The following is a 15,041-nucleotide window of genomic DNA, read 5'->3' as shown; positions in this document are numbered from 1 at the left end:
TTAGTAGTTAGACAACCAGTTACATGTAGAGCATGAGCCAGTACTTAGCCAGGGAATGAAATGGAAGAAGTCTGCCAAACTCAGCTTAATCTTCCTTTAATAAAACTCAACTGTGTCATCTTGTTTGGTCCCTGTCTTTAAACTTGAGCTGACATCTCCCTGTGTTAGGGCACTGTACTACAAGGTCTACTGCATCACAGATTTGACTTACAATGGAATGAAGAATACAGTGGACCACAAATAGTTAAGAAAACGAATGGGAAGGTCTTTTTGGAGGGAAAAAATTTGTTGAATATAACTATTGCGTTTTAGATTTTTGCTTATTTTCTAAAGGCCCATACTATTTTGGAATGTGTTTGTGCTTCATAGAACAGGTTCCCAGTCACCCCAACCCCCTGCCCACCTGCCTGGGTGACGGGCACTGAGGGGGGCACTTGACGGGATGAGCACTGGGTGGTGTGCTATATGTTGGCAAATCGAACTCCAATTAAAAAAAATACCAAAAAAAAGAACAGGTTCCCTATTCTAACATAGATTCCTACTTGCTTTGCTACCTAATCACAAGTACATTCCAGAATAATCCCCAACATGAGATAGGTGCTCAGTAACTATTTGTTGACACTTGAGCTTTGTACATGTTTCCATACCAGGGCATGGTTTCCTCTTAAGCATAATATTCAACAAATGCCACAGCCTGTTCTTTGGTTTCTCAGTCATTTACACACTAACTCTTCACCTTTCTGAGATACAGCCATTTAGTGGTATCATCAACATGGAACTGAAGTATAGTGTCAAGAGGAAATCAAGTGTGCGTAAGATGAGAATTTCACATCTTGTGTTGAAGAAGGCAGGGAGATGTTTGATAAGGTGCAGTACTAGAATCCGATATAGCAGGGTGACTGTCACCAAGTCAGTTCATCTGTGTGGCCTTGGTTTTCTTATATCTTAAATGTGAGAGCTGGACGATGTGACCTCTAAGGCCCCTTGCAACTCTGACTTCTGTGATCCTCAGATTCTCCAGCCTCCTCCTTTTGCCAGGCCTGTTTTCTCATCTGTAAAGTGAGGGGGTGGAGCAGACAGGTATTAAAGTCCTAATTATCGATGACTTTAGAAGAACGAACTTTTAGCTGTCCAGAAAATCAAGCTCTCCAGACTGGCCCCTCCCCCAGGGTATTGGGTAGCCAAGATTTCACTGCACATTAAAACACAGTTAGAAGGACTAATTTGGGCCTGGTTAGAACTGTGGCGAAGTCCTAATTCTTGGGTAGGGAATGTTGACTCTGACATACTCTGTTACCACCTTGTTTGCTGGAGGTTCCCGCCCCCTTCAGGCCAGAGTTCTGATAGGGATAAGCAGTGGTGTGTGTGCACATCAGATAGGAGCCCATTGGTGTTAAGTTTTCCTCCCGACAGTTCTAACCCCTCATTCCTGTTCTTGAGGGTCCTGTTGATAAGCAGTATCCAAAGTCACACTCCAGAGCAGGTGAAGCACCTTGCTAGATGGCCCCATATTCCAGCATCTGTTCCCTGTGCCAGTATCTGCTTTCAAAAGTTTGTGTGCGCAGAACTGGTTGGGAGCGATAGAGAGGAATGCACTCATCCTCTGATAGTGACTCCCAAAGCAGAGGGCAGGGCAGAGAGAATGGAGAAGTCAGGAACCTTGGGTTAGCCACCAGGGAGGGGTGCATGAGACAATGTCATTGTTAAGAGAAACAGAAAGATACGAGGTCTTGTTTCTCTACAGAGGACGGCCAGCCCTCTCTGACTTTGGTACCACTTTTAGCTTTGCTCCTCCCCTTCCCCGTGAACTTTTCACAGCCCTCATGTTCTGCTACCTCTCATTCTGCTTCCTCTTCTTGTGCCTTTAAGTTCTGGCCACGCACACACTCCTACCTGTGCATCCAGCCACACTTCCTACAATTCCCCCACCCCCAGGCACTCTGCACACTCTCCTCCAGCCCATTTTGTTCTCCCTGGTTGGGATGTTCTCCTTTCACTTGGCCAGTTAAATCCAACCCTTTCTTCCAAGTGTAACTAAAGTCACGTCTCTTCCATTCAGTGTTCTCAGAGCACTCTGTGCTTTACTGCTCCCAGGACTTAGAAGGCCTTCACCTCACCCCAACGTTAAATGTATTCATATTCTTGCCTGTAGGATGCATTGATTTTGCCTTCTCCTCAGCTCCTGGCACAGAACAGAGTGTACACTAGATACCTTTCTTCACCTTGATTGGGAGGTTAAGTGTCAAAGGCCAGTCTTGTAGTCCATGTGTTTGAAAAGAAGACGTGTTTGTGTACCAGTCTGGCAAGCCAGACACAGTGTTGGTAGAGGCCACAGCAGGCCATGTGTGGTGGGCAGGAGATCACCTCTACTCTGGCGTCTTCTGGCCAATCCTGGCACCATATGTGTAAGAGGATTTTGAAACAATTGAGCCATGTAAAATGAGAAGGGGAGTATGTTGGAGGAAATAATGCACACCTGGGTTATTCACGGTAAAGCGATGTTCATCCCTCGCCACCACCCGCTTTCTTCCTAGCACACCCCTTCCTTTTATCTAATCTTCTTCTAGAAGAAGCAGGCCAGGCCTGCTCAGTGTGATCCATCACAACTCATTCTTATGTTGAATTCATGGCCAAAGGTTCAAGGTCAACTTGATGGACTTGGAATTGCTCTGGTACCTCTGTCCCACCATTGTCTTTGTCTTCTCCCCAAACTAGGTCAATCCCACAGCCCAGTGTACCCATGCCTTGCTGAAGATGATCTACTGCTCCCACTGCCAGGGGCTTGTGAATGTGAAGCCCTGTTACAACTACTGCTCGAACATTATGAGAGGCTGTCTGGCTAACCAAGGGGATCTCGATTTTGAATGGAACAATTTCATAGGTGAGTGAGCGAGGGAGAAATTTGTGTCGCCAGACAGAGCTCAGCTTCTGGCCATGGGGAATAGCGTAATTATCATCCGTGAGGGTTCTTCTGTTCCTTGTTGTTTGCCAGAGTTCTTACTATCTTCAAAGTTCCCACCATTCTACAAGTAAATGTTCTCTTGAACTAATGGTGGCATTACGGAAGACCTCAAACACAGTGAATACTGAGTTTTCGTAATGAGAACATGACTTTTTGGCATTTTCCCCCGAAAGGTCAGTTTTAGTTGTATATCCTAGGCCTGTGTTCCTGTAAAGGTGGGAGTACAGCCATCACTGGCTGAGCTTTGAAATCGTTTGGTCTATCATGCTACAACTGAACCTTCTGCATTATTGGCCAGACAACTGCTGGATGCTTGAACCAGGTGAAACCTGATTGGGGGGAATTGAGGGGTTCTGTTTCTGTAGAGGATTTAATAGGAACTGACGTCCCGAAAGAATGGAGGTCCTTTGGCTCTAGTCATGTTAGAGGTAAGCATTCTCACCTGTCTCTGAAACCCAGAGTCCAGACTGCAGTGTAAGGGAGGTACCCATTTTCCAAGAGGATTAATCACCATCCTCGGGAAAGGACAACTTAGGGATCATTTAAATGACTGGTCATCAACTTCCTTGATGCACTCTTAATGCATATGTTAAGTCCTGAAACCTCGTTACAGTACAGAAGCTCCTGATCCTCCATGATAGTGGCACTGCATACACACACTAAGGGCTCACAAAAACAAACTCGGCTTTCTTCCCTGGCCCCCAGTCACATGGGTGTAATTGCAGAACATAAGTGCCTTTAGAAGCACCTGTTTTTCACTTACTTGTTCACATCATGGAACATGGATGCAATTTGCTGGCACTTTTGGGGGCGGGGGATTGGAGTTGGAGAGAATGCTTTTTAGTCTGTATGAGAGCTAATTACCATATTAACTCTGTTTGAAAATGCATCAATAAATTGGCTCCAACAGATTCTTGAGAACACTGACACAAGAAAAAAATAAAAGATGTGAATATTAAGCACTTCAGCACAATTGTAGCCTAAATAGCTCAGAGCTAGAAGACCTGAGAAAATTTACATGCAGGAGAGCTGAGTCCCATGAAAGGGAAGGCCAAAGGGCGGGGGAGGCATGCGCACACTAGCAGTGCATCATGCCCAGAAGGAAGCCATGGGAGAAATTGTAGCTTGAAAATATTTCCACTGGAAATCAAAACTCGTGGCATTTCCAGATCTAAAGTTGATGTTTTTACTCTTTTTTTAAATCCCACCCTCTCCCCCACACCCAGATGCCAGATTTGCAGTTTGCTTCTGCTAAATTCATTTTTGTAAATGTCGGTTAGCCTTTTTACTTTATAGCATCTAATGTACTCATTCTTGGGGCAAAGGAGGAGCATTTGCCATATAGTACAAACAGGGTAGAGTGACAGCTCCCTAGTTTTGCCAACTCTTCTAGAGATTGATCAGGAGTAAGGGGCAAAGGGGTATGTTCCTTGCTTTATTCTCTTGTTCTGACATAAACTGTAACTCATTGTATTAAGATAGAAATTCTCTCGCTCTTTTTTTTTTTTTTGACCTATTTTTCCAAAGAGTTTGCAGGTTCATGTCAAATCAAAACTGCACTCTGGCTTGCTTAATTAATGTTTTCAACCAGGTATTCTAAAACAAGGAGACTGCGTTGCTGCTGTTGTTCTTATTGAGAGTTTTCAAACTACGTTTGCTCTCTTTCAAGAAACAAAATTAAACCCGAGTGCAAATTGATAGAATTTCGGAATCAATTTTCCTCAGTTATTTGAGATGATCTTTTTTGGAGGGATGAGGTATATAATTCATGTCTAAACTTAATTTTTAATGGGTATTTTATTCTTTATGTCTCATAAGCTGATCTAACTGGTTAGGAGTAATAGACATTGTTAATCCCCAGTGCTTTTTTATGAATTTTCACCAGGGTTTAATTTGCTCTGTGGTTGTAGAATTCACGCCCAATTTACATGCCTCTGCTCTAGTTCTTCTCCTTTTTTTTTTTTCAAAGAATTTTTCTTTCCCCTTTAAATGACTGCAGTTAATGAACAGCAAAGGGCTCCCCCCCCCACTTCTTTAAATCAGGTCTTGGGGGTAAGTTGGGAAACTGCCTTTTGTTCTCCCAGTGGGCCCCGAGGCTGAACATGGGGGTTTATGATTATTGGTGGCCCAGTTCGAAAGGAATCACTTTGCCTGGTGTGAAGGGGATGCTTTGTTAATGGATGGGGGCGACCTCGTGCACATAGCCTGAGCCTTGAAATCCTGCAGTTGGACCAGGCCCTTGAAGAGACTAAGGATACATTTTCCACATCTGCCTTCTTCCTACCATGTCCTCTTTTCCCTCTCTTGAATCGTTGTCAGCCTTGATCAACAAGATGGATCCAGTTGAAACACCCTGGACTTGGTTTTATAAGAGGTTGACTCAAAAGGTCAACCCAATACTCCCCCCCACCACCATCAAAACAGCCTGTTTCTAGAGAACCATAAATTATGCTTGGATGCACCTTGTTTTCCATCACATACTGTGGTTGCCTTACTGTCATCTGACTCCTAGCCAACCTTATTAATGTCACACGTTGCTGCCAGCAGGACTTTTATATTGGGGTGTTGGGATTTGGGGGTTGCTGGCTGGAGGCAGGGGTCAGTGAGATATCCTGGAAATGAGAGACCTGTAGCTGAGACCCACCAGAAGAAAAATACCCCAAAGCCACCATCTTTGGCTCTCTTGCTCTCGCTCGCTCGCTCTCGGTCACTCACTCTCTCTCAGCTACTAATCAGGGCTGGCTGCTTCTAGGGCAGAGCCTCATTGATAGCCAAGCATGACTCCCCCCAGGGGTGGGAGGCAGCTTTGCGCATTCCTCAGCTGTGCACCGCACGCCATGGCACCGGCCCCAACAAAGGCTCGGCTTCCCTCCATTCCCAGAGTTTACAAAGACGCCAAACAGCCAGAAGAATCGGGTTTATGTTTCCTTTCAGTCTTTCACAAACACAGTGATCTGGCCTCTCCTCGCCACTAGGGGAATGAGTAGTTTCAAAATGCGCTGTTTTTTTCTTGTCTAAACCTCTGCATTTTGGATGTTGATTATCTGTCTATTCATAATATTTTTATTTGGAGCAAGCGACTTCTGCGAAGAATGTGCTTTCTGTACTTGGCAGCCCTGATACTTTGACAATGATGAACACGTTTAAGTCGTGCTCCACTTGTTTACAAAAGTCTCCTTTTGCTAGCACATCAAAAGCATTTTTCCCCCTCTAGCACAATGGTATATTCATGCTGGCAGCCTTTACTTGGAGGTTGGAAGCGTCACTTTATTGGTGCTTACCACAATGCAATCTGAAACTTGATTTGTTATTACTTTAAAAAAAAGTGCATTTCACGGAAATCTATTTGTGGTTTGTGACATTGCAATTGCAGTTTAGAGAAATGACCCCCAGTGCTTTAAAATGTTGTGTTGCATCTGTTCTAGGTGGAAGGTGAAAGGTTGATGACCAAATTTGGTTTCATTAATATGTTGATGCTAAAACTCCTTTGCACCAGAAAGCTGAGGTAGAAGATCCTGGGGGTCTGCAGTGTTCTCTGAGAAGGGCCCATGGTCTTCTGGAAACTAGCCCTCCTTGCTGGGAGCTGCCCTTGGCCTCTTGCTGGGAGCTACCCTTGGCCTACCTGAATCCTGCAGATAAGGTGGCCCTGACTACCCTCTCCCTGCAAACCTTAAGCCCTAGAGTGGAAAGGAGAGCAGACAAGTTGCAAACTTTGGTGCTTGTCAGGAGTGAAGCAGCCCTTTTCCCATTTCCAGTTTGCTTTCATTTTGACCAGGAAATAATCCGGCAAAGCCACCAAGCCTAATAATTGCAGCCAACACATAGGGCAGAAAAACAAGTGACACATATTTTGTTTAAGAGATTTGATGTGTACTAAAACATTCTAGACTCCTCCAGAATGCCAAGGTGACTCACAGAATAATCCGCAAAGACTCACACTGTGAATGCAGGCTTTTTTTGTGTACTGTGTCTTGTGTTGTCTTTTCACCCGAATGAAAAGAGGCACATGTTTGGCTTTAACTTGAGGCCCTTGTGTTTGAAATGGGAAGTTTATCTTAATACAAATTTGCATTTTTTCAAATTTTCATTATTTGAAAAGTCATTAGAATTCCTGGGAACACTGTCATTTGTACTTTCCAACTGTGCGCTCAAGGAGCTGAAAGGGTTTCATTTAAAAAATGAAAGAAAGGAAATGATACGCCAGAATTTTAACGGATTTATATTTTTGAGTCTTGTAAATGGAACCTAAATGAAAAGATCCTAAGAAGTCACTGTGGAAGTGGCATGTTATTCTGCCTCCAGCCTTAAGTTTGTCAGCAGGAGCCAGCTTGGCGCCTTACAGTGACAACCACTGACACACGAAAGAATAAACAATCATTATAATAGAACAGTTCCAATTGGGTGTCCTTGCTGTGGAATAAAGCATTCACCTGGCCATTTCACACTTTAGAGAGCTAGCAACACATGCTGACTAAATGCAGCTTGGTGTAGTAGAAGCGGACAGAAAAACCTGAATTGACTACGACACATGCCCTCTTCCCTCCCCTTCTCCCCCCATCCATAGGAAACAAAGACAGTAAAATAATCAGACTGATCACCCAAGGCCAAACTAACGGTTTACTTTTTATGCCATATTGCTCTTCCCCAAACACCCTGTTAGACGCGATGCTGATGGTGGCGGAGAGGCTCGAGGGTCCCTTCAACATCGAATCGGTCATGGATCCCATCGATGTGAAGATTTCTGATGCTATAATGAACATGCAGGAGAATAGTGTGCAAGTGTCTCAGAAGGTAACAGAGGCAGGATAACTGAAAAGGAGAAACAGAGTCCCTACCCCTACCCCTCCCGAACTTGGGATGCAACTTCCCTAATGTGACCATGAATGCTTCAATGCAGGTTTTCCAGGGATGTGGACCCCCCAAGCCCCTCCCAGCCGGCCGGATTTCACGTTCCATCTCTGAGGGGGCTTTCAGTGCTCGCTTCAGACCATATCACCCTGAGGAACGCCCAACCACAGCAGCTGGCACTAGTTTGGACCGACTGGTGAGCACTTTGGCAGCAGTGGCCATGTTTAATGACCAAGAACCAAAAACATTTGCTCCAAATGCATTTTTAGTTGGAAGGCTTTCAAGTGCAGGTCTTTCAGGTGAAGCTTTTCAAGCAAATTGCATGTGAGTGTCAATAAATTCTGCCTCTCATTTTCTAGCTCATAAAGTTGGTACGTAGTTAGGAAACGTGAGGCATCTACTCTGAGACCATCATTGTGCCTGTCATAGGGAAGCACAGGGCAGTGAGACCCATCCTTGTTTTCCAGAAGCCCGAACAAAGCGGGAGAAGCAGCCATCCTTTTGCCTTAACTAGCAAAAGGGGATATGTAATAAGTGTTAGGACGGTTGGAAAACATAAGCAAACTGCTTTCCACACATGCTGCACACACAGTAGTGGGAGGGAGCGCAGTGACAGACACGGTTTCATAGAGGGGACGGTATAGACGCTGGAACCAGAGTATGAAAGCCTCACAGAAAGACACGGAGTTTTATCATGGTATCCATGGGACCTGGAGGCCAGCAGGCTTCCAATGGTAGTTGTAAATAAAGAGGTAGAGTAGACGGTGGATCTGGGCAACTCCTTGTATCCCACCATTCATTCATTTGAGTAATTCTGTTCTTTTCTGTATAAATTTGATCTGCATTTTTTCTTTCGTGATTCAAGTTGAAAATGCATTGCATAGCACTCTGGAGCGACTTTAGAAATGGTCAAAAGACACATTTGTAGGCAGTTGGGTGTTTTTACACAGGTCTTCTCTTTTCTTCTCCTCTTTTCTTTCTTCTTTTCCCTCTTCTCTAATTAGGTTACTGATGTCAAGGAGAAGCTGAAACAGGCCAAGAAGTTCTGGTCCTCCCTGCCCAGCAATGTTTGCAGCGATGAGAGGATGGCCGCCGGGAATGGCAATGAAGATGATTGTTGGAATGGGAAAGGCAAGAGCAGGTTAGCTTTGGGCAAGTGGATTGGTGGTCTCCCTTCTCCCACATGCCTGGTACTGCGGGGCTCTTCAGACGGGGGTCACTTGGTGTCACTTGAGGGAAGCATCAGTAATGTGGACAGCCTCTAGACAATCTAAGGAACAGGCTTTGCCCCGAAAGCCTTGGGAAGGCACCCAGCTAGTTGCAGCGAGTACTGCCAGAAGTCTGCGGTGGTGGCTCTAGCCCAGTACAGGGGCTGCAGCCCGAGGTCAGGCTGTTCCAGTAGTTCGGTCTTTTTTTTATTTTATTTTTTTTTATTTTTTATTGGTGTTCAATTTACTAACATACAGAATAACCCCCAGTGCCCGTCACCCATTCACTCCCACCCCCCGCCCTCCTCCCCTTCCACCACCCCTAGTTCGTTTCCCAGAGTTAGCAGTCTTTACGTTCTGTCTCCCTTTCTTATATTTCCCACACATTTCTTCCCCCTTCCCTTATATTCCCTTTCACTATTATTTATATTCCCCAAATGAATGAGAACATATAATGTTTGTCCTTCACCGACTGACTTACTTCACTCAGCATAATACCCTCCAGTTCCATCCACGTTGAAGCAAATGGTGGGTATTTGTCATTTCTAATAGCTGAGTAATATTCCATTGTATACATAAACCACATCTTCTTTATCCATTCATCTTTGGATGGACACCGAGGCTCCTTCCACAGTTTGGCTATCGTGGCCATTGCTGCTATAAACATCGGGGTGCAGGTGTCCCGGCGTTTCATTGCATTTGTATCTTTGGGGTAAATCCCCAACAGTGCAATTGCTGGGTCGTAGGGCAGGTCTATTTTTAACTGTTTGAGGAACCTCCACACAGTTTTCCAGAGTGGCTGCACCAGTTCACATTCCCACCAACAGTGTATGAGGGTTCCCTTTTCTCCGCATCCTCTCCAACATTTGTTGTTTCCTGCCTTGTTAATTTTCCCCATTCTCACTGGTGTGAGGTGGTATCTCATTGTGGTTTTGATTTGTATTTCCCTGATGGCAAGTGATGCAGAGCATTTTCTCATGTGCATGTTGGCCATGTCTATGTCTTCCTCTGTGAGATTTCTGTTCATGTCTTTTGCCCATTTCATGATTGGACTAGACCACTCTCTTTCACCATACACAAAGATAAACTCAAAATGGATGAAAGATCTAAATGTGAGACAAGATTCCATCAAAATCCTAGAGAAGAACACAGGCAACACCCTTTTTGAACTCGGCCATAGTAACTTCTTGCAAGATACATCCACGAAGGCAAAAGAAACAAAAGCAAAAATGAACTATTGGGACTTCATCAAGATAAGAAGCTTTTGCACAGCAAAGGATACAGTCAACAAAACTCAAAGACAACCTACAGAATGGGAGAAGATATTTGCAAATGACATATCAGATAAAGGGCTAGTTTCCAAGATCTATAAAGAACTTATCAAACTCAACACCAAAGAAACAGTAGTTCGGTCTTTACAGGATTGAATCCTTGTGGTTCTCAGCCCAATGGCCTGGCTCCCCAAAGTTCCAGTTCCCAAAAGGCCTCATTCTCTTCGGGGATGTCTTGTGTTGCTCCCCTAACACACTTAGTAACTCTGCTAAGTACCCACTGTATCGGCACTTGACTCTGACTCACCAACCTCCGTAAAAGGGGTAGCTTTCCAAAAGGTCACCATCAAAGCAGAGAAACAAGAAATGAAAGAACTTTCTCATGAATTGTACCCAATGGAAATACTAGAATCTAGGCAGAATACTCTGATGATCTGCGGCGACCATTTGTCTTAACCACTCCTATTCACAGGGTCATTTCTCATTTCAGATACCTGTTCGCAGTGACGGGAAATGGCTTAGCCAACCAGGGCAATAATCCAGAGGTCCAGGTTGACACCAGCAAACCAGACATACTGATCCTTCGTCAGATCATGGCTCTTCGGGTTATGACCAGTAAAATGAAGAATGCATACAACGGGAACGATGTGGACTTCTTTGATATCAGTAAGCATTTGTGGTTTGGAGCTTAAACATTGTTCTTTGTACCAGCTTGTGATGAGGACTAAGTGGATTGAAATCTCTATTCCTTTTTTTTTTTTTTAAATAGGTGACGAGAGCAGTGGAGAGGGAAGTGGAAGTGGTTGTGAGTATCAGCAGTGCCCTTCAGAGTTTGAGTACAACGTGACTGATCACTCTGGGAAGAATGCCAATGATAAAGCCAGCAGCCCTGGTGCCCTTGTGGGGGCACAGCCCTACCTCCTTGCTGTCTTCTGCATCTTGCTCCTGGTCATGCAGCGAGAGTGGAGATAATTCTGAATCTTAGAGGGAAAAGTTTTCATCAAAAAGATAAAAAGGCACCAGTTATCACTTTTATACCATCTTAGTGACTTTGCTTTTTAAATGAATGGACAACGATGTACAGTTTTTACTATGTGGCCACTGGTTTAAAAAATGCCAACTTTGTGTTTTCATTCAGTTTTGTGGGGGAAAGGGACTCGTATGTAAAGTTGATTCCTGCTCCCCCAGAATCATGTTAAATGTGGCTAACAGTGTAGGTACAGAACTGTAGTTAGTTGTGCATTTGTGATTTTATCACTCTCTTATTTGTTTGTGTTTTTTTTTCCTTTTTGTTTGTGGGTTTTTTTTTCTTCAGTTATGATCTTACCTTGTTTCTTACAAGAAAACCAGGGTCCTTTCTTGGCATGTAACATGTACGTATTTCTGAAATATTAAATAGCTGTACAGAAGCAGGTTTTATTTATCATGTTATCTTATTAAAAGAAAAAGCCCAACAAGCAGTAAAAATTCCATTCATCCCTGTTGTTTTAGTTGCCTTATCTGGAGAGAAGTGGATGTGATTTTTTTTTATTATTATTATTAAGTTAGGACAGAATGTGAAGGCACGGGGGGCTTCTGAGCCACTTGGTGGGTTGTATTAAGGCATCAATACGAGAAGAAGGCTGTACTTCATTGATAGCCAGGGACTGGAAGAGACTGCAGACTACACCTGTCTTGGCTGAACTGAATTACATAAACTAAGATCGCAGGTAGATAGGTCTATTTCTCGAACCCACTTATACTAAAAAGTGGAACCCATTTAGAAGATTCTTTTTCATACACTCTCCCTAGAAATATAGAAGGCATTCAGGACGTCTGAGTTATCACACGTTCACACTTAGTTTGGGGGTGGGTTTTTGTCTTTTTGTGTTTTATCCAGGCAAGTTAGCAAGCCGCTGTGTGCTGGTCTTCATGTCCACACTGACCTGCTTTAAATTCCTATCCTGATGGCAGAAATGACCAATTGACTAAGAAGATCATTTGGTCCCCTTTGTTACAGTGTACCAGATTTCAACCCCAACCACATAGAATAGGGAACTGTCTGGGCACCAGCCCAAACCAGGGCACAGCCCAGGCTCACGGAAGAGCTGTCAACACTCCTCCGAGCAAAGATTTTGCCTGTGCATCTACATTTGGTTTGGGATCCCAATTTTTGTAAAAAGAGATTTCTAAAGTGCCCTACTTGAGTTGTCTGCCTGGGCCCCTGCCTCAGAAAGGCAAAGGGCTGGCTGTGCAGTTCATGGTCATGTGACACCCTTTCAGCCAAGAACTCCACTTGGTGGGACCTGAGTGTCCAGATATTTTTCACATAATGTTTTTGTTTGGAGGGGGGACAGGAAGGAGTAGAGAGTCCAGAAGATAATAGCTTAGTGGTGATCCCATAGCCACCAGGGGATGGGGGGATCTTGCAAAGGCTGGTTCTGTTGTCCCTGGGTCCCTAGGACTCCATTCCTCCTATCCTTACCAAATGTCAACCCATAAAACTATGAGATAGTAACAAATCCCTTGAAAAAGGAGTTCCCAAAAAGTCTTCAAAATGAGAAAATCCTGCAAGTCTCTTCCTGCCTTAGACCCCCATCAAGATCCTGACCTATTCCACAAAAGCTAAAACCCACAGAGAGGTGGTTTGTGTTCCTGTTCAGATCTTCAGTTGTAAGACTAATTCTCTATTTTTATATTGAAGCATAATTACTCAATAGCTCAGGGTCTATATTTCACTCGACTTTTTACACCAAATTCTGCGCGAATGGTCAACATGGAATATTGGGGGCTGTTGTAAACAGAGGCTTAATTTTATTAGCAGTAGCCAGTTATTTATTCAAGCATGATGTTAATAAAATAGGCATATTCTGGCTGGTGTGTATAAGTGGTTTTTTTTGTTGTTGTTGTTTTAAAACCAATCACGGAAGACCTAAAATGAAAAGGTGCTCCATTTATATATGAGGAAAAATGGATTGTAAATAGCTAAGCTGCCTTGTGAGAACCTGGAAAATGTGCTGATACTTAGTAACTACCTCAGTTGTGAGGAATTTCCTTTTTAGCTTAGACTGCCATTACTTTGACTTGGTAGAAATGAATCTGGTCTCCAAAATGTGGCTCAAAGAGTTATCCCCGTAGACCTTGTGAGATTGTTTTTAATTTAAAACTTTGAACTCTGCCCAGCTGTTTTCTTTCAGTCAACTTCTCTACACCAATAACATTTTCCGAATTAAATATTCTTGAAGGTTCTTCTGGACTCTCACTGATTTGTTTTCTTTCTTTGCATTTTTTCCTGTGACCTTTTTATTATTTAAATTGTCTCTTGCTTTTGAACTTGAACTATGAAATAAACAAATCATAGATTTTTCCATTCAGATCAGACTGGATAACTCTTTGCTTCTAACCAGCTGGCAGGCTCACCATTGCACTCTGCCCCACCCCCACCCCGACCACCGCCAAAAAAAAGAATAAAAGCAAGTTGAATATTCTAAAATCTTAAGAGTTCAGAGTATGAGGTAGAATAAAAGCTTTGTCGGCAGACCTGACATTCCCAAAGTCTCAGCTAATAGCATATGATTTTGTGTTTTACAAAGTCATTTGGAAATTATTTTTCTTTCCAACACTTCACCACCCTGTACCTTAAGAAAAAAACATTTTGACGACCCTTAGATTTACATTTTATTTCAAAAACAGCCTGTAATTAGCACCTATTATTTGATAAAAGACAAAGTACAAATAATTGACATGCATTTTAAAACTTAAGATCCTGAGGGTTAGAAACCTAACAGTTTTCCTGAAGTAGAATTTGTCATTGGTGATTCTAGAACTGACATAAAAATAGATGTAGATGATGCTATGCATGCAACATTCTGCTTGTCCTTTCATGTCTGCTGAATATGCCCTCTTGCAGAGCTGAAGGGTGGTAAGACACTGACAGGGTCTGCTACAGGAGGCTGCGTGCGGGCATGCTCACTCTCAAGCCAATGCCCAACTACCATACAACTTTCTCTTTTTGAAATGAGGAAACAAACACTGACAACTATTTTTATCAACTTAGAACTTTGTGTGGACAGTATAGCTGTGCATTCTGGGGATATGCTTTATTGTCCAATTCAGTTTCTATTTTTAACCTTCTCTAGTGATTTTCTTATGGATACAAATGTGAAGAATCTCTGAAAGATAATCATCTGGTAATCTAGGAATTCTAGTCCAGCAGTAAGGCAAATCCATATGACATTTACTTGTCTAATTTTTTTCATTGGGTAATGTTCTGACAGGGTTTAAAAACCAAAATGTAGGGATCCCTGGGTGGCGCAGTGGTTTAGCGCCTGCCTTTGGCCCAGGGTGCGATCCTGGAGACCCGGGATCGAGTCCCACGTCGGGCTCCCGGTGCATGGAGCCTGCTTCTCCCTCTGCCTGTGTCTCTGCCTCTCTCTCTCTCTCTCTCTCTGTGACTATCATAAAAAAAAATAAAAATTAAAAAAAAAAAACCAAAATGTACATAAAGGTATAGAGGAAAAGTTTCCTTCCTGTTCCTGTATCCACCCTGTCCAATTACCCGTCTGGTTATATATACCTATATATCTCTCTTTACAAAGTTTCCTTAGGCATATGCAAGCAAATATGAATAGAGATTTTCCCCTCTTTTTTAGGTCGATTACATTATTGAGAGGAGGGATACCTAAAGATGCAGATTCCCATTTAAAGGCTTGGCTGCTCAGGGGTCCCCCTTTTGGGAGTTGTACTATAATTTGGCCTAGATGAATTGAGGTG

The 15,041-nt window shown here is 43.3% G+C and overlaps 1 protein-coding gene across 3 annotated transcripts in view; it reads left to right on the top strand.

Moving 5' to 3' along the window:
- The window catches only part of GPC4 (glypican 4), a 117,335-nt gene extending 103,819 nt beyond the window's left edge, over positions 1–13,516 (top strand). For all 3 annotated transcript variants that reach the window (XM_038588347.1, XM_038588346.1, XM_038588348.1), the window contains exons 4-9: positions 2,716–2,881; positions 7,623–7,753; positions 7,860–8,006; positions 8,815–8,951; positions 10,780–10,955; positions 11,059–13,516. In XM_038588347.1, coding sequence (XP_038444275.1) covers positions 2,716–2,881; positions 7,623–7,753; positions 7,860–8,006; positions 8,815–8,951; positions 10,780–10,955; positions 11,059–11,261 — 960 coding nt within the window. In that variant the 3' untranslated portion in view covers positions 11,262–13,516. The remainder of the gene's footprint in view (positions 1–2,715; positions 2,882–7,622; positions 7,754–7,859; positions 8,007–8,814; positions 8,952–10,779; positions 10,956–11,058) is intronic.
- Positions 13,517–15,041: the final 1,525 nt, after the last annotated feature.

The sequence above is a fragment of the Canis lupus genome, chromosome X (assembly GCF_011100685.1).
Source record: "Canis lupus familiaris isolate Mischka breed German Shepherd chromosome X, alternate assembly UU_Cfam_GSD_1.0, whole genome shotgun sequence".
In the NCBI taxonomy this organism is placed as follows: Eukaryota; Metazoa; Chordata; class Mammalia; order Carnivora; family Canidae; genus Canis; species Canis lupus.
Note: the sequence above shows the minus strand (reverse complement) of the source record. Positions and strands in the feature narration are given on the sequence as shown.